The sequence below is a fragment of the Bos mutus genome, chromosome 16 (genome assembly GCF_027580195.1).
Source record: "Bos mutus isolate GX-2022 chromosome 16, NWIPB_WYAK_1.1, whole genome shotgun sequence".
Classification (NCBI taxonomy): domain Eukaryota; kingdom Metazoa; phylum Chordata; class Mammalia; order Artiodactyla; family Bovidae; genus Bos; species Bos mutus.
The window spans coordinates 40,519,536-40,539,538 of NC_091632.1; the positions used below are offsets into that span (position 1 = coordinate 40,519,536).

The following is a 20,003-nucleotide window of genomic DNA, read 5'->3' on the forward strand; positions in this document are numbered from 1 at the left end:
TTCTCTGTTGCAGCGCTTGGGCTCTCATTGCAGTGGCTTCTCTTGTTGCGGAGTGCAGGCTCCAGGCATGTGGGCTTCAGTACCTGCAGCTCATGGGCTCTAGGGCTCGCAGGCTCAGTAGTTGTGGCTCACGGGCTTAGTTGCTCTGCGGCATGTGGGATCTTCCCAGACCAGGGATCGAACCCGTGTCCCCTGCATTGGTAGGTCGATTCTTAACCAATGAGCCACCAGGGAAGCCCTGATTTTCTTTCATCTTTTGCCCTTAATTATTTCATTGCAATCACAAACAATCCTAGTTTCATATTGCCTCTACATGACCAGTAGATTTTAACTTATCGGGTATAAATGTCTATTAACTCTTCAGGTTTTTAATATGAATTTCCTGTTGGGAATTTTTCTTTTCACTATGATATCACCAGCTGTTTCTCAGATCCCAGCTGTACCTGCATCAGAAATGGCCACTAATGGGCAGTCCACAGACGCTGAAGTAGGAGCTCCGTGGACCCTGAGCACAGTGACTCTGAGCCTGGACACAAGCCAGGGCAGCTCCAGCAGTGTCCTTGTCGACATCCCACCACCAGACTCAGGTACCATGGTAGCCTTTACTTCAGAAAACACTCAACGTTAAATACAACCATTGTAAGAACAAGTCTTTAATACCATTTACTTAGTAAAGATGTTTAAGATGGATTTTTTTTTTTCAGGTAAAGTGTTTTTGGAAATATCATCACGTTTATAATGGTCAGTATATTTTGGACTGTATCTGCTAGTTATGTCATTGGCCAGTCAACTCTTCTGACACGTGTGAAGCTCCTAGGATAGTACCTGGTCTCTAGTAGTAAGCCATCAATTAGTCTTCACCATTATTAATGCAATTATTGTTGAGACTGCCTTGGGTCACTTTGTTGCTGACCTTGAAAGAGTGTGTTCATTTTGAATTTGGACTCCAGCGGTGACTAGGTGGATTATACATATAAACACACTCAAATTTTTGTATTGTTCTTATAAATGAGGAGTGTATGTTTGAAGCTCTCTTCCTTTAACATAGTGACTTAGTAAATTATTCTGATGTCTCCTTTTTATTCTATTTTGCTCTCACCTGCCCTTTTGACTTTTGCATTCTTCATAAGGATTTGGTAGGTAAGGAAATGGTGATAAACATGTTCAGTCAGGTTTCAGATTGTGTCTAACTTATCTTTCCTAGTCTTCAGTGGAATATAAGTGAACATGTGCTGAGCTGTTACTGTATACCATCCCCTGCCCTTAGTTCTTCATATAAATTAATTCTCTTAATCCTCATGCCACCCTTTGAGACGGAGAGCATTATATTGACAAGTGGACGGTGGATGGTGGGAAAAGACCAGAGAAAGACACGGCTATTGTGAGATTAGTTTATTTCTATATATTTTTCTATTATTTCTAATTAGTCACAGGTAGACTTTTACTGGAATTGAACTAGTGCCTCAGGATGAGAGCAGACGCATATCTTTTAGTGTATGTGTTCTTAATGCTTCGGATACCCACGTGGGTACGGAGCAGTCAGTGACACCGTCAGTCCATGCAAGGTGGGGTCTTACCTGATACAGAAACCTCTTTTTTTGACTGCACCACTAGACTTTGTATATTTTGGTCTTATGTTAATACTACTTTGAAAGAATTCATATTGAAATCTGTATGTTTTCATTTAAGGAATAATCAGTATTTACTGATAATTATTTCTCCTGATCTTACACCAGTCTTAGCATCTGCAGGTCCACCTCTTTATTCTAAGGAGAGAAAGCAGAATCAGAGCCCAAATGTCTTAAGCTGCATCTGTCTTTTGCTTTCTGGGAAGCCCATATTCCTTGGGTTTACACCATATTCTGATGATGTGTTGGGACACCCAGTGCAGCCAAATTTTAAAAAATGAAGCAGAAGAAAGGAAATAAAGATCAGAGTAAAAATCTTTTAAGTAGAAAACAGAAAAATAATAGAGAAAAATAATAAATTTTTAAGCTGGTTCTTTGCAAAGAGCAATGAAATTGATCAAACTCTAGTAAGCCTGATCAGGAAAAAAAAGGGAAGATATAAGTTATCAATTTCAGAAATGATAGAGGAAACATCCCTAGAGATCCTACCATCGCTAGATATCAAAAGAATAACAACTGAACATTATAAACAAGTTTTCCCAATAAACTTGACAACTTAGACAAAATTGACCAATTGTTTGAGAGATACACACTAAAGTCACTCAAGAGGTAGAAAGCCTGAATAGCCTCATATCTATTTAAAAAACTGAATTTGTTGATAAAAAACTTCTCCAACAAGAAAACTCCAAGCCCAAATGGCTTCACTAGTGAGTTTGAGCAAACATTTAAGGAAAAAATAATATCAATTCTGTAATTCCCTGACCAGGGATTGACCCAGACCTCTGGCGTTGGGTGTGCAGAGTCTTAACCACTGGACCACCAGGGCAATTCCTGCTTATTTTTGTTTTACCTTACTCTTGTGTTTTGAGTTTCTTAAGATGGAAGCTGAAGTCATTAATTTCAGACAGTTTTCTTCCTTAGTGGATTTGAGTGTAAACTTTCCTTTTACTCTCAGCTGCATTTCACACATTTTGATGTATTTTGTTTCATTTTCATCATGTTCAAATGCTGCCTAATATTCCTTTTAATATTTTCTTTGAAATATTTTATATTTTCATATGTATCATCATATATTAGGAAGCATTTAGAGATATTCCATACTTCTTTATTGATTTCTAATTTAATCCCATTGTGATCAGAGAAAATACAAAACTTGAACTCTTAAATTTATTGAGACTAGTTTTATGGTCTACAATATGGTCTATCTTGGTAAATGTTCTGTATTCACTTGAAAAGGATGTTTATTTTGCCTCTGTTGGGTTGAATATTCTATCAGTGTATAAACTAGGTCAGGTTGGTTGATAGTTTGTTCAGTTATTCTCTGTCCACTGATTTTCTGAATACTTGTTGTACTTCAGAAGGGGTGTTGAAGCCTCTGGCCATAATTGTGGGTTTGTCTATTTCTCATTGCTGTTTGATTGGTCTTTGCTTTGTGCATTTTGAAATTGTCTTAATTTGTGCGTGTTGTTGTTGTTCAGTCACTAAGCTGTGTCTGACTCTTTGCGACCCCATGGGCTGCTGCACGCCAGGCTTCCCTGTCCTCCACCATCTCCCAGAGTTTGCTCAAACTCATGTCCATTGAGTCAGTGATGCCATTCAACCATCTCATCCTCTGTCACCCCCTTCTCTTCCTGCCCTCAATCTTTCCCAGCATCAGGGTCTTGTTTAGAATTGTTTTGTCCTTTTGATTAATTGATCCTTTTATCATTGTGAAATGTCTTTCTTTATCTCTTGTATTTTCTTTCCTCTAAAGTATACTTTGTCTATATTAATATATTCACTCTAGCTTTTTTTTTTATAATCTGATATTGTTTTCTAACCTTTTACTTTTAACCTATGTATGTCTTGGTATTTAAAGTGGTGTTTATTTTAGTAGTTGCTTTAGAGTTTATGGTGTATGCATTTAATTTTTCACAGTCTGTCTTCTAGAGATATTATACCACTTCATGTATAAAAAACTTAAAATACTATACTTCCATTTACCCACCTTGGTCTTTGTCTGTTGGCATATGTTTCTACATGTGTTAGAAATCCCACCCTATGTTGTTATTATTTTGTGTAATTATTATCTTTTAAAGAAATTTAAGTGTTTATCCCTTTATTCATCTCTCAGTGTTTCTCATTCCTTTATGTAGATTTATCTGGTATCATCCTTCTTCTGCCTAAGGCATTCCTTTTATGTCTCTTGTAGTACAGGTCTACCAGTGATGAATCCTTCACATTTTTGTACATCTGAAAGTGTCTTTATTTCACGTTCATGTTTTAAACACATTTTAACAGATCGGAGAATTCTAGGGTGACTGTTTATCTCTCAGTACCTTAAAGATGCTGCTCTACTGAGTCCTCATTGGCATCGTTTCTGACAGGAAGTCTTCTGTCATCTGTATTGTTTGCATATATGTGCAGCTTCTGGCTGAACGTAAGCTTTTCTACTCGTCACTGATTTCGATGGTCTGATTTTGACGTTCCAGGATGTAGTGTTCTTCATGTTTTTTATACTTGGAGTTTATTCGGCTTCTTGGACTTATAGGTTTATTGTTTCCATCAAACTGAAAAAACTTCTTCCCTTATTTTTAAAATATTTTTTCTGTTTCCCCTCTTTCTGGGACTCAAGTTCCATGTATATAGGCTGCTTGAAGTTGTGTCACAGTCCACTGATGCTCTGTTCATTTAAACTTTTTCATTTTTTAGGTCTTTGTTTCATTTGGAGACAGTCTCTATTGCTGTGTCTTCAGGTTCACTAGTGTTTTCTATTGTAAAATCTGTCATTATTTCCAGTCAGTAGCTTTTCCATCTCACATATTATAGTTTTCATTTCTAGAAGTTCTATTTGAGTCTTTGTAATATCTTCCATGTCTTTATATAGCATATTTAAAATATCTTCCCTGTGACTGTATGAAATACATTATAACTGTTAATGTTCTATCTTCCAGTTCTAATTCTCTCCCAGCCCAGGGTTGATTTTGCATGATTAATTTTTCTCCTTTTTGTGGGCTGTATGTTCCTGCTTCTTCGCATGCCAAGTAGCCTTTGACAGGATAGCAGATACTGTGAATGGGTGCTGAATATTCCTATTAACATTGTTGAGCTTTATTCTGGGGCCCAGTTTAGCCTCATGGAAACAGATGGATCTTCTCAGGCTTTGCTTTTAAAATTGCTTAGACAGGAACAGAGCGGTGCAGGGAGGTCTAGTTCTTCTCTGCTACTGAGGCAAGACCCCTAAGAGTGTTCTACCCAGTGCATATGGGTTATGAGATCTTCTAGTCTGGCTGACGGGACTGAGCCCTGTTCTCCACCTGCTGTGAGCTTCAGTCTGATCCTTTCAGGTGATTTTTTTCCTCCCATGAATGAACTGCTGAGGACTTGGGGGTTCCCTACAGCTGTCTGGAGGCCTCTCGTGTGGCTGTCCCCTCCACTCATCTTCCTGAACTCCAGCCACTGTGACCTCCCCATTCTCTCGGCTCTGTCTCTGCCCTCAGGGAGCCCACCTTGTTCCTCACTCTCAAGGCAGTAGCTAGGCAGGCCTGAGGTTCACCTTGTTTCCAATCCCGTAGGATGTTTTGTGTCTCAGAAATTATTGTTTCACATATGTTGTGCCTTCCTAGTTATTTCAGGTGGGAAGGTCAGTCCAGTCCCTGCTCGTCCATCGTAGCCCTCTGTCCAGTGTGTTGACTTAGACTAGTCAGAGCCCATTTCTGGAAGTGTAGTGGGACCAAGCCTACCCACACCTCAGTACCACATAGCAGAGGAGAGGGGGAATGGAGGCTGGGAGGGCCACCAGAGTCTGCTGTAAAATCTCTTGTACCTGGAAGAAGTAATGTTTAGAAGCAACCCAGCATTTGTCTACAGGTGGTTATGGGCATCCCTGTGGCTCATCAGTAAAGCGTCCACCTGCCAGTGCAGGAGACATGTGTTTGATCCCTGGGTTGGGAAGATCCCTGGAGAAGGATATGGCAATCCACTCCTGTATTCTTGACTGGGAATCCTCTGGACAGAGGAGGCTGGCCGGCCACAGTCCATGGGGTCCCAAAAAGTCAGACACAACTGAAGCAACAGCATGTGGCATGCATGCACGTAAAGTGGAATCCTACATGATGTACTGATAAAAGGGATATTGTTAAATGAAAAAACACACTGCAGCTTAGTGTACAAGATTATATGCCTTTTGGGTAAAAATGAGGAAGAGGGATAAGAGTCTATATCTGTACTTATTTACAGATGCTTAAAGAAAGTAGATAAATAAGCAAATAAAAGGTTTTCTGTGGGGAGAATAAATGAGAACTAGGCAGGTGTTACACAAGGTTGGGGAGAAGCTACTAAATGTCTAACACATGTTAATTTTTAAACCACATATTTATATTACATATTAAAAGATTAATCCAGAGATAACAATTTTTCAAAGAATTCATGGAGATAAAAAATATTTACAATGAAAGCAGGATCTAAATAAATGTGTGCACATTGAGCATTACAACTCTAAAATGTATGTAAGTAAGTAAGTGAGAGTCACTCAGTCGTGTCCAACTTTTTGTGACCCCATGGACTGTACAGTCCATGGAAGTCTCCAGGCCAGAATATTGGAGTGGGTAGTCATTCCCTTCTTCAGGGGTTCTTTCCAATACAGGGATCAAACCCAAGTCTCCCACATAGCAGGCAGATTCTTTACCAGCTGAGCCACAAGGGAAGCCCAAAATGTATATATAAGTATGCAAAGAGTGTAAAACAAGGCTGAAAAATAAAAATGTACCCGCTGAATTGATGGAGCTTTTATGTTCCAGCCATTGTAATGATTGTAAAAATTTATTGAAAGGCAGTTAAATTAGTGAAAGTAAATAAATGCAAAATAACCAGTTGGAGTTAAAATTAAATCTGTCTTCTTCCACTTCAGCGGAATTTGACTCCAGCAGAGCACAGACCGCTGGCCTGTGAGCCCTGGACTCTCAGCACACACCCAGCTCCGCTGGCCGCAGAAGCGTTTAAACACTCAGGGCTCACAAAGGCTGTGCTGTCAGCCCACACACAGAAGGAAGAGCAGAGCTATGTAGATAAATTCCTGGAGAAGATTCTGTCGTCACCCTATAGCTCCTATCTTCAGCAGGAAAGCAGAAGCAAAGCTAAATACTTGTATGTTCAAGGTAGTTAAATTTAAAAAATATATTCCATATAAACCTAGGAAAATGGTACTGATGAACATATTTGCAGGGCAGCAGTGCAGATGAATACATACAGACTTGTGGACGTGGGACGGAGGGAGGGAGGGAGAGAGGGTAGCGCTGAAGCATATACACCACCAGGTGTGAAACAGACAGCTAGTGGGAAGCTGCTGGATAGCACAGGGGGCTCAGCCCAGTGCTCTGCGACAGCCTAGAGGGGTGCGGTGGGAGTGTGGGAGGGGGTTCAAGAAGGAGGGGATATACATATACTTATGGCTGATTCGCATTGTTGTACAGCAGATACCAATGCAACATTGTAAAGCAATTATCCTCTGATTACAAATAAATTAAATAAATATATATATATATTCCATTTAGCAACAGAGTTACCAAGTTTAGGAATCATACATGAGTCCTGGAAGATGTAGAATGAAGTGTAGGATGTTTGCTTGTAAGAAAATGGCTGAGAGATGCTGAAATGGGGTTTACTTTATAGCAACAGCTTGTATCCAGGATCTCGTCCATCTTTCTATGTCTACTTTCTGTCATTCCTGTAGTGGACATGGTTATTATTGACCAATGTTTATTCCTTATAATGTGCTTACAACTACCTGTCAATGGAGTCCTTCTGTTCTGGGTTAGTTTTCTGTAACTGGTCTCCCTCTTTATCCTGCAGGAGGTTCTGCTTCCAGGCCGACACGATCAGCTGGTTGCAAAAAGGGGAAACACAAGCGTAAGAAGCCTCTTGTGTGGTCGGATGGCAGCAGCGCCAAGGATCACTTCTGTCCCCACCCGGATGGACAGCCCTGGTGCCCCTCCTCCGCCTCCTGTCCCCATGCCTCTGGCCCCTCGCTCCCAGCTACAGTGATGGTTCCCAGCCCAGCCCCTGGCCTCATCCCAGCTCTTCCCCTCCTAGCCACAACCTCCCTTGGCAGAGAACACGAAGTTTCGATAACTGTACTACCAAGGCTGCCTGAGCCACCTTTGCCTAGCAGCCTGCAGTGTTTCCCAGCTCTGCCTTCTGCTTACTTCTGCATTTTTGTGAACATCTTCCTGCATGACCCCTCTCTCTCTCTCCCCTCTCATCACTGTCATTCTCCCCATATCCCTTCTTGGGAGCAGCACCCTCTTCCGAAATACTCTCTTCGGTATCAGCAGTGGCTCCAAACCCAGGCCCACCATCTTCAACCGTCAACCCAAGGAGCAGAGAGGAGAAGTGGGAGACACGGAATGAAGGACACCCCCTCATTAACTCAGGGAGCAGCTCCATGCTCCAGCTTGACCTCCTGCAGGAGGACAGGCCCCGATCCTGTGCATCCCCAGAAACTGTGTGTGTAAGTGATGCTAACTTCCAACACACGAACGAGAAAGTAACTGTGCGTCCTCTTATTAAAATTAAGGTTTTTGTGCTGAAGCTCAAGACGAATGACCTGGTCTGCATTACAGCTGAGGGTAACCGTCATTACAGCTGAGGTTAAGACTTTGTTCTACAGAAACACACGGTATTCCCTCCTGACTCTATTTAAAAAGCTGCAGTGAAAGGATTTTCTATGTCCTGAATTCTTACATACTTCGCTAGGTTTTCCCCCGAGTGCTATCTTTCAAACTTTATTTGTGAACTGGATTTCCCCTCTGCTTTAAAATTTGATATCTAGGCATTAAACTTAAATGTTCATTACCTAGAAAAAATGTGTTCTCTTACCACTGGGGTTAGGGACTATTTAGATTAGGAGCAAGCCATACTGACAAGACATAAATTGAACAGTTTTCCTTTTTCAGACATAATTGTAGGATAGCAGGTCTGTATGGGGAGAGCTCCTCTCTGTCATTATTTATCAGTAAAGTAGGCAGTTTATAGTTTTATACGGATACATATCAATTTTATATGAAAAAATTTTGTCACTTTAACTTTTCATCTCTTTAGGTAAAAAGGCCTTCTCAGACTTGTCAGTTTAAACTTCAGGGCAAGACTTTCCTATACTTAGATATAGGATCCAAGGCAAGCATAAGTATTTTCACTAAGGTTTTCTTCAGTCCTCACTTCAAGGCATAACCATTTTTAACAAATGTTCAGAATCTGATGATCTAGGTCAAGAATCAGGGATCTTCCTGAGCCAGGGATTGAACCCGGGTCTTCTGCATTGCAGGCAGATTCTTTACTATCAGACACCACAGAAGCCCTGGAAAGTGCTCAGAAAGCAGTAGTGAACTTCCCTGGTGGTCAAGAGGCTGAGGTTCCGTGCTTCTAGTACCAGAGGTCTGGGTTCGATCCTGGGTCAGTGAACTAGATCCCTTTTCTGGCGGCTCAGACAGTAAAGCATCTGCTTATAATGCGGGAGACCCGGTTTCAATCCCTGGGTCGGGAAGATCTCCTGGAGAAGAAAATGGCAACCCACTCCAGTATTCTTGCCTGGAAAATCCCATGGATGGAAGAGCCTGCTAGGCTACCGTCCATGGGGTCACAAAGAATCAGACACGACTGAGTCACTTCACTTCACTTCACTTGTGTGTGTGTATATACATATATACACACACACACACAAGCCGTATCTTTAACATTATATGCAAAGGAACTTTGACCAGGCTCTTGGGGACAGGCTGAAAATGTTTTACTTCTCAGTTATGTATTGATATGTACTTTTTTTTTTTTCTGTTTAACATGTGAAGTTGAAGATCTGCCAGTTATTCTATAATATGATGCTTGAGATGTTCGGTCTCTTTCCTTGTGTTCTTACTTTCTAGCAGGGTGTCCGTGGCAGCAGTGGGACTAAGATAGATGGTTTTACTACCAAGAAACCATCCATAGCATCACTGCACTTGGTGTCTCCATCAGGAACGGGCTCTGCAGCATCAGGTAGTAGCTCAAAATGACATATTCTTCATACCCCATGGTTAGGAGGTCACTGTTTAATGGGCTTTCAGGTGTTGGCCGTGGTGTGAAAGTAAAATATTTTTTTTTCTTTTTGTAAGCTGTATTGGGGTATATTTATATACAATAAATTCACCGCATTTAGGGGTACAAAATAAGAATTCTGACAAGGATTTACAGCAGTGTAACCACCACCACAGTCACCATACAGAATGTTTCCACCACCTGGAAACGTTCTTTGATTCTCTGCAGTCAGAGCCTGTCCCTGATCCTCTGGCTCTTGGCAGGCACTGATCCACTTTCTGTCACTTTAACGCTGCTCTTTCTGTAATTTCACATAGATCGAATCATCCAGTGTGCAGTCTTCTGTGTCAGGGTTCTCTTGAGTTAGCAAAGAGCTGTTGAGATTCATTCATGTTGTGCATATCAGTAATTTGCTCCTTTTTATTGCCAAGTGGAATTGCATTGTATGAATAGCCATTCACCAGTTGATGGTTTATTCAGTTGTTTCCAGTTTGGGGCTATTAAGAAGAACACTGCTGTGAACATGTAAGTGTGAGTCTTTTTGTAGACATATGTTGTCATTTTTCTTGGTTAAATACCTAGGAATGAAATTGCTAGGTCACATGGTAAGTTTATAGTTAACTTTATAAGAAACTGCAGACTGTTTTCCAAAGTGGCTATACTGTTTGCATCACTGTCAGCCACATATAAAAACTCCAGTTTACAACATGTCCGGGCCAACACCGGACATTGTCCATCATTTAAATTTTAGCCATTCACGTAGATGTGCACTGAAAAACTCACTGTGGTTTTAGTTTGCATTTGACTATTGATTCATGGTGTTGGCTGTCTTCTTGTCTACTTATTTGCCATCCAGATGTGTTCATATCTGTTGCCCATTTGTGGGGGGCTTGTTAGTTTTTTTTATTGAGTAGTAAGATTTCTGTGTGTATTCTGGATACAAGTCTATTATCAAACACTCGTTTTTCTTCCCTGTGTGTGGCTTGTCTCTTTGTTCAGTTTTTTATCTTCATCTTCATTTTGAAGAGCAAATGTTTTGATGAGGTTCAGTTCATCAACATTTTCTTTTATAGGTTGTGCTTCTTGTGTCTTTTTAAAGACATTCATGCCTGACTTGAAGTCACTAAGATGGCCTACTGTTTTCTCTTGGAAATTCTACAGGTTAAGCTTTTATAGCTAAGTCTGTGGTCCATTTTAAGTTACTTTTTATGTATGAGGTGAGCTCACCTCCTTCCACAGGCAAACTAAAATTGCAGCTGTTTCCAGAACACCTATAAATAAAAAAGATCAGAATCTACATCTTCTGTTGGACATCGCTGGTGGTCTAGTGGTGAAGAATCAATCCACCTGCCAATGTATGGGACACAGGTTCAATCCCTGGTCCAGGAAGATTCCACATGCTGAGGGGCAGCTGAGTCTGGAAGCCACGGCTACTGAGCCCGTGCTCTAAAGCCCACGAGCTGCTACTACTGATCCCACACGCTCTTAGAGCCTGAGCTCTGCAACAAGAGAAGCCTCTGCAATGAGAAGCCTGTGCACCACAACCAGAGAGTAGCCCCCATTGTCAACAACTAGAGAAAGCCCGCAGGCAGCAGTGAAGGCCTAGTGCAGCCAAAAAAATTTTTTTTCAAAAAAATAAAGATCTTCTACAACTAATGATATAAAGAAGGAACCATGAGACTGGTAGGTGGTGGGAGTCACAGTATAGTCAAGACCCATATTCCTCAGTGGGTGACCCATGAATGAAAGAGTAATCGCAATTGCAAGGCTGTCCCCAATGAGCATGGGGTCTGATCCCCATGTTGATCCCCACAGCCTGGGCATCCTTCTCCAGGAAGATGAGCTCTCAGAATGTTTGACTTTGTCAGAGGGGTGTGGGAAAGAGAGACCCCACTCTTAAAAGGTGCACACAGACTTTCACATACTATAGGACCCAGGGCAGAAGCAATAATCTGGAAGGAGCCTGGATCAGACCCACAGGCTGAAGTTGGAGAGTCCCCTAGGAAGCCAGTCCCTTCTCTAGGGGATCTTCCTGACCCAGGGATCAAACCCGGATTCCCTGCATTGTTGGCAGATTCTGTACAATCTGAGCCACCAGGAAGCTCCCCAGAGGCAGGAGCCAGTTAATGGGAGCTCACCCTCAAGGATATAAGCACTGGTGGCAGCCGCTTGGGGGCACTCATTCTACCACATGGACTCCCTTGCTGGCTAGTGCCATTTTGGAATCTTCCCTCTAGCATATTGGCCTCCAAACCCAGCCTCACCCATATCCACTGGCCTTAGGCACCAGTGCTGGGACATTTCAGGCCAAGCAACTAACTGGGCAGGGACACAGCCCCACCCAAGAGCAGACAGGCTGCCTTAAGACCCCTAAGTTCACACCTTTCCCTGAACATGACTGCCCACCAAGGGGCCAAGGGCCAGGCCCCACACACCCGTGTGCAGGTACTAGACCTGGGACACCCAGGACCCTACACACAGAGACCCTGGGATCCAGCTTCTCCCACCAGCAGCAGGCACCAGACCCAGAATCTCCTGCCTCAGCCACCAGCAAGCCTGCTCTAGCTGCAGGCCCAGCCTCACCCACCAGCAGACAAGCACCAGTGCAGGAGAGAGGCAGTCCTGCAGCCTGTGGACCTAGGTCTCATGTGAGCAGGCCAGCACCAACATTAGGACCAGCTGGGCCCTGGCCCTGTCCACCAGCAGGCCAGCACAAGCTTCAGGATACCCTGGACCCTGCAGCCAGCTGTGTCAGGTACCAGCCCCACCCACTGGCAGTATGACATTAGCTCTGGGACCCCTGGGTCCTACAGCCAGACTCCAGGACACATCTCTGCCTGCCAGCGGGCTGGCAGGATCTCCCGGACACTGACTCCACCCACCAGTGAATCAGCACTCACCCCAGTGCACCCATCTCAGCCCCTTGGTGCTGTCCAGGTGCCTTGTGGTCCTTGCAGCCTTGGCAAAAGACAAGGCCTAGGAACCAACCAGACGGGGGGATAAACAAGCCTACCAGACCACCCATGGTAGCTAGCCTACCACAACAGAAGGATCCCAGCAGCTCACCTATGGGTCAGTCCTAGAGCAAGCATACAGCTCTCATGACCAGAGGGGAGTGTGCTTCTGAGACACCAGGACATCTCCTACAAAAGGCGACTTCTCCAAGATCAGGAAACGTAATCAACCTTCCAGATACATAGACATGAAAACAGCAATTTCGGCAAAATGAGGCAACATAGAAACATGCTCCAAGCAAAGGAACAAGATTTAAACCCCAGAAGAGCTAAGTGAAATGGAGATAATCAATCTACCCAGGAAAAGTTCAAGATAATGACTGTAAAGATGGTCAGAGAACTGGAAGAAAAATGGATAAACAGAAAAATTCAAAGTTTTTAACAAAGAATTAGAAAATATAAAGAACAACCAAACAAAGATGAAGAATACAATAACTGAAATGAAAAAATAACACCAGAAGGAATCAATAGTAAACTAAATGATACAGGGGGACTAGGCCAGTGAGGTGGACAACAGAGTAGTAGTAATCACTGAAGCTGAATAGAAAACAGAATAAAAAGATGTAAGGACAGTCTGAGACATCTGAGACATCTCCCAGGAATACTAATATTCACATTATAGAGGTTACAGAGGAAAAAGGGAGAGAAAAAGGATTACAGAATATACTTGAGGACATAATAGCTGAAAATAGCCCATTTTAACCTCGTCCCAGGTTACTGGGAAAGGAAACATATACAAGTCCAGGAAGAAAAGAGTCCCAAACAGAATCTACCTAAAGAGAACCACACCAAGGTACGTTGCAATTAAAATGGCAAAAATTAATGATAAATAGAGAATATAAAGAAATAATAGCTGGGACTTCCCAAACATGGGAGAGGAACTGAATGTATTAATAAAAGTCCATGAAGCTAAGAGAATACCTAATTACTTCAATGAAAAAATACTTTCTTTTCCAAGACACATTATATTAAAACTGTCAAAAGTCAATGGCAAAGAATTTTAAAGGCAACTAATGGGCAAAGGATAATAACTTACAAAGGAACCCCCATTTGGCTGTCAGCAGTTTTCTCAACAGGAACTCTGTAGGCCAAGAGGAAGTGGAATGACATTCTCAAAATACTGAAATATAAGAACTGTCAGCTAAGACTATCCAGCAAAGCTGTCCTTCAGATATGAAAGAGAAATACTTTCCCAGACAAACAAGAGTTGAGGAAGTTTATCACCGCTAGACCTGCCTTACAAGAAATGTTCAAAGAAGCTCTTCTGCCTGAAACGAAAAGGCCAAAGTACACAAAACCTTGAGTGAGGTATAAATAGAATCAGAAAATCCCAACTCAGTCAGAATAGATTTTTAGACACATTGTTAGAGCATAAAAGTTAAAAGGAAGGAAAGCAGTAAAAACAACTAAAGCTACTTCAGTTGGGTAACAGACTCATAACATGAAAGGGGATCATTTAAGACAACTTCCCCCATGAAAGGGGAAGAGGAAAAGGACAGACCCATATAGGTAAGTGAAGATGAGATGCTATCAGCATACAAAGGGCTATTTTATTTATGAGGTATTTTATGAAAACCTCATGGTAACCACAAAAATCCAGAGCAGAAATCTGAAACCAAAAAAAAAAGAGAGGAAATGGAGAAAAACATTATAGAAAACCACCAAACCAAAATGGCAGACAGAAACACAAGGAAAAAGAAACAATGGGGGAAGAGAGCACGCAGAAAACAAAAGATTAATAGGCCGTACTAAATCCCCATTTGCCAATAATCACCATATGGGTAAATGAATTTGTCAATCAAAAGACACAGCGTGGTTGGAGTACTACAAAGCAAGACTCAACTATATGCTGCCTCCAAGAGACCTGTCCCAGCTCAACAGAAAAACAGACGCAAAAGAAAGGATGGAAAATGGTCCTCCAAGCAGATGGCACCCAAAAGAGAGTTGTGTGGCCATACTTGTATCGGACAAAGTAGACTTCAAAAAAAGGTGATGAGAGACAAAGATGGACGTTATATAATGATAAAGGGGATGAGTCATCAGGAAGACATAACAGTTATTAATACTTATGCACCTACCATAGGAGCACTCTTTGCAACCCCATGGACTGTAGCCCACCAGGCTCCTCTGTCCATGGGATTCTCCAGGCAAGATTACTGGAGTGGGTAGCCATTTCCTTTTCCAAGGGATCTTCCCGACCCAGGGATCGAACCTGGGTTTCATGCATTTCAGGCATATTCTTTACCATTTGAGCTACCAGGGGGACTTTAAAACTCCACTTACATCAATGAATAGATCATCCAGACAGCAAGGATGTATTGATGGATGTATGTGGTCAACTCAAATGCAGTAGAATACACATTCTTCTCAAGTCCATATAGAACTTTCTCAGGGATAGTTCAAGTCACAAGGCATTAAAGAAGATGGAAATCGTATCCTGCCTTTTTCCCCCAATTACAGTGGTATGAAAGTAGGAATTAACTATGAGAAGACAGCTGAAAAACTCACAAATATGTGGAGACTGAGGTGGCTCAGTAGGTAAAGAATCTGCCTGCAATGCAGGAGATGCTGGCAGACACAGGTTTGATCCCTGGGTCCGAAGATCCCCTGGAGGAGGAAATGGCAGCCCACTCCAGTGTTCTTGCCTGGAGAATCCCATGGACAGATGAGCCTGGAGGTCTGCAGTCCATTGCAAAGAGTCAGACATAACTGAGTGACTTGAGCACAAACAACATGTTACTGAACAACTATTAAGTCAAGAAATCAAAGGAGACATTAAAAATTACCTGAAGACAAGTGAAAATATAACATATCAAAACCTATGGGATGCAGGAAAAACAGTACTAAGAGGACGGTTTATAGCAATCCAAGCCTACCTCGGGAAACAAGAAAAATATCAAACAGTCTAACTTTACACCCAAAAGAACTAGAAAAAGAAGACTAGATGAAGCCCAAAGTCATTAGGAGGAAGGGCATAAAGATCAGAGAGGGAAGAAATGAAATTGAGATAAAATTGACAAACCTTTAGCTAGGCTTACTAAGAAGAAAAAAAGGACAAAGCTCTGATAAATAAAACCAGAAGTGAAAGAGGAGAAATGCAGTGATACTACAGAAATACAAAGGATTAGATGAGAATACTATGAACAGCTATATGCCAATTACCTGGACAGCCTAGAAGAAATGGAGAAATTCTTAGAATCACATAACCTGCTAGGACTAAATCATGAAGAGATGGTAACCCACTACCATCAGACCAGTCAAGTAAACCAATCACTAGTAAAGAGAATAAAACAATCATTGAAGATGTTGCAAAAAACAGAAATAAAGGGCCAGACAACTTCTCAGGTGAATTCTATGCCAAGCATTCAAAGAAGGTTTAATACCTCTACTTTTCAAACTCTTCCAAATAATTGAAGAGGGGGAAACATTTTCCAGCTCATTTTACAAGGTTGTCATTACCTGATGCCAAAACCAGACAAGGACAGCACACATACACAAAGAAAATTACAGGCCAGTTATCTCTGATGAACATTAATCCTCAAGTGTGAAAGTCGCTCAGTCATGTCTGACTCTTTGTGACCCCATGGACATACATGGAATTCTCCAGACCAGAATACTGGAGTGGGTAGCCTTTTCCTTCTCCAGGGGATCTTCCCAACCCAGGGATCTAACCCAGGTCTCCTGCATTGCAGGCAGATTCTTTACCAGCTGAGCCATATATTAGCAAATACATTTAAAGGATCATTTATTATGATCACTCCAGTATTCTTGCCTGGAGAATCCCATGGACAGAGGAGCCTGGCAGGCTATACAGTCCATGGGATCACAAGAGTCGGACACGACTTAGTGACTGAACCACCACCACCACCACATTATGACCAAGTGGGATTTATTCCAGGGAAGGAAAGATGTTTCAGCATCTATAGATCAATCAGGGTGAAATAATGTAGCTAACAGGATGAAGGATAAAAATCATCTCAATAGATGTAGTAAAAGCATTTGACAAGATTCAATATCTGTGATTTTAAAAACTCTCTAAAATGAGTATAGAAGGAACATGAAAGTGTTAGTCACTCAGTCACACCAGCTCTTTGTGACCCCATGGACTGTAGCCCTCCAGGCTCCTCTGTCCATGGAGTTCTCCAGGCAAGAATGCTGGAGTGGGTAGCCGTTCCCTCTCCGGGGGTTTTCCCAACTGAGGGAAAAAACCTGGGTCTCATGCATTACAGGCGGATTCTTTACCGTCTCAGCCACCAGGGAAGCCCTAAAGTTCCATTTTCTCTCCATTGTTGACTTCTCGGCTATTCTTTTTTTTTTTTTTTTCCTTTAAAAAAATTATTTTAGTCATTGCTGTAGGATTTATACATATGTCTTCTACTTATCACAGTTTACACTGTTCTTTCACTTTTTGTCTTAGAACTTTAAAACAGAGTACTTCCATTTCGTCCACTTGTCTTTTGTGCTAAGTAAAATGTGTCATACATTTTATTTCAACATGTATTACAAGTCCTACAGTAAAAATGTTGCTGTTTTTGGCTTTAATTACCTTTCAAAGAGATTTTTTCTAATGAGGAAAAATGTCTTTTATATTTATCCATACACTTATTTTTAAAAAATTAGGTACTTTGTTTTGTTTTAATTGTTCCGAAGTAAATGAGAAGGACCCGGAAGAATTAGATGCAGGACAGGAAAGGAATGATCTATGAGGCTCCATAGCAGCTGTAAAGGGATGGGCCTTGGCATGGATGGGTGGCTTCTCTGTTTTAATAGGAGGGCAATGAAGAGAGAATGCACATATGAGTAAATCTGTGTTTGGCATCAGGGTAATGAATTTCATTTCTCATGGCTTCCTTTTCTTTCCTTATAAGTGAGACTGAGGAAGGAAATAGGGATCAGAAGATAATCCTGCTCGAAACAGTGCACTGACCAGAGAACTGTACCAGGATTACAGGCTTTCTGATGGTCCTTGGGTGATGATGAATTTACTGCAGAACCAATGTACCCTGTTCCGTGTGACTTGCTCTATGCTTTTGGCAACTTGGATTCAGATAAGAATGGAATTAATAAGTAGCTTTATCAGAGTTGACATTTTGATATTGTGGGAAATTAAAGGGAAAAAGACTCAGGTATGGCAGAGTGTTACTGAGTGATAGGCTTTGGGCTCTAAGCAGAATGACTAAAGCTCTGTTCCAGATTTGTAGTTGGAACAATTGAACAAGCAAAGGAGAAAGTGGAGCTGAGATGCAGCAGTTATGGGTGATGATGAGAAAGGCAGTATGACCTTGAGGAGCGGATAGTTCAGGAAGACTGAGAAGGAGATCTTGGAAAGATGGAGGAACGGGAAGGCCGAGGTGACCTGGGATGACGCTGGGCTGGGTGGTGAAGGACACTACCAGCTAGTCTCCCAGGTCTGTGAAGACTGAGGATCAGCTTGGCAGATCAGCCCCTGATGGGTATTTCCTAATTTGGCTTTCTTTGTTGTTGTTGACTTTTGATAGGAAGCAGTGACAGCAGTATAAACTCTGCTCCTAGTGATGATTCTTCAGAAATCTCTCAAGATGGGCAGCAATCTTAGGACGTACAGAAAAAAGAACCATTTCCTAAGTTAGCTGAAGAGTCCATCTGGAGAATGATAAAGCAGACACCTGGCCGCATTCTAATGATGCATCAGGTGCCTGGGAGGTAAGAAGCCCGTTGGAAGACCCCCCTTTATATAAGTGTTCTGGGGTTTCTTGTGTTTTTTAATACAAAGTGATTTTAACATTTTTATACATATCCTCAGAGATATGTATTTTCAAATTCATTGATTTGAAGTCAAATGGTGAGTGATTTCTTAAAACAATGGTTGTGGTGGAAGTGGATACAAATGTTATATGTCATAAGGTGAAAACAAAGAGAGGCAGGGCTTTCCAAGATGGCTCACAGGTACATGAACTATTTTTAGAGTCTGGGCTTTTTTTTCTCATTCTAAAAGAAGAGAAGACCTAAAGGAAACCTGTTTCTTCCATATGACTCATTAAAACTCTATGCAGGTGCTTTCCATCAAGAAGAAGAGGTCTAGCTTTACCAACGTGACAAATGAGTCAGTTTGTGTTTTTTCAATGTGAGATATGAAGTCATACTTTAATGAGAGATTTGAAGTATATTACAAACCAAAATGAAGTGTTGGTCTTGGATGACAAGATAAGAACCCTGTGCCTTATTTAGGACTGTGAAGCTTTTGTTTGTCCCCTTGTTTTCAGGGTTAAAGAAATTGTACTGAAAGAAGACGTAGAGAAGCTGGAAAGCATGAGATGGCAGCAGCCACAGTTTTCTCCAGGGCAAAGGGAGGAGATAGCCAACGTGCATTCTTGGATTCAGCGCCAGACGATCCCTCAGGAAATAGACACCCAGGTAAGCACAGCAATGACAGCTGTCATGTGCTGATGGCTTTGTGCTGGGCAGTGTTCTGGGCTCTGGCTGTATCCTTGTCCCTTGGCTTCTGCAGGGGATTGGTTTCAGGACTCCAGCGGCTTCCAAAATCCACGAATGTTCAAGCCCCTCATGTGAAACAGCATAATATGTGCATGTAACCTGTGCACATTCTCTTGAGGCTTCCCTAGGGGTTCAGACAGTAAAGAATCCCCCTGCAGTGCAGGAGATCTGGGTTCAATCTCTGGGTCAGGAAGATCCCCTAGAGAAGATCCACTCCAGTATTCTTGCCTGGAGAAGTCCATGGACAGAGGAGCCTGGTGGGCTGTAGTTCCTGGGGTCACAGAGAGTCAGACACAACTGAGTGACCAACACTTTCACTTTACGTCACTATGTAATCCTCCCATACATCCTAAATCATCTTCAGATTACTTATAATACCTAATCCACTGTAAATGCTGTTTATACTTGTAAATTCAACGTGCATGCTATGTAAATAGTTGCCAGTGCATGGCAAATTCAAGTTGTGCCTTTTAGAACTTTCTGGAATTTTTATCCCCAAATGTTTTGGATCTGTGGTTGGTCGAATCTGTGGATGTGGAGCATGCAGATACAGAAGGCCCACCATGCATTGCATTATTCCACTGGAAACCTTACTTCTCACAACTTCCTCTGTGGGAGGTGTTATTACCCCAACTTTACCAATAGCAACAAAGTGAGGCCTTGTATATCACGGATCAAATTTCAGTCCCGGTAAGGATGTGGAACCCTCTAGTGCTGACTGGACTACGTCATTTTATGTAAGGACGTGAGCATCCATAGATTTTCACAGCCTCAGGAGCCAAGCCCCCTGCATAAACTGAGACACAGCTGTGTAAGTTCACACAGTTCATCGGATTTTAAA

The 20,003-nt window shown here is 41.9% G+C and overlaps 1 protein-coding gene across 1 annotated transcript in view; it reads left to right on the top strand.

Moving 5' to 3' along the window:
- Positions 1-20,003, top strand: part of PER3 (period circadian regulator 3) — a 66,291-nt gene that overhangs the window by 44,008 nt on the left and 2,280 nt on the right. Inside the window, 8 exon segments of the mRNA XM_070384400.1 lie at positions 420-587; positions 6,533-6,763; positions 7,458-7,846; positions 7,849-8,115; positions 9,524-9,635; positions 10,748-10,840; positions 18,187-18,370; positions 18,931-19,081. Of these exon segments, the coding sequence (XP_070240501.1) occupies positions 420-587; positions 6,533-6,763; positions 7,458-7,846; positions 7,849-8,115; positions 9,524-9,635; positions 10,748-10,840; positions 18,187-18,370; positions 18,931-19,081 (1,595 nt within the window).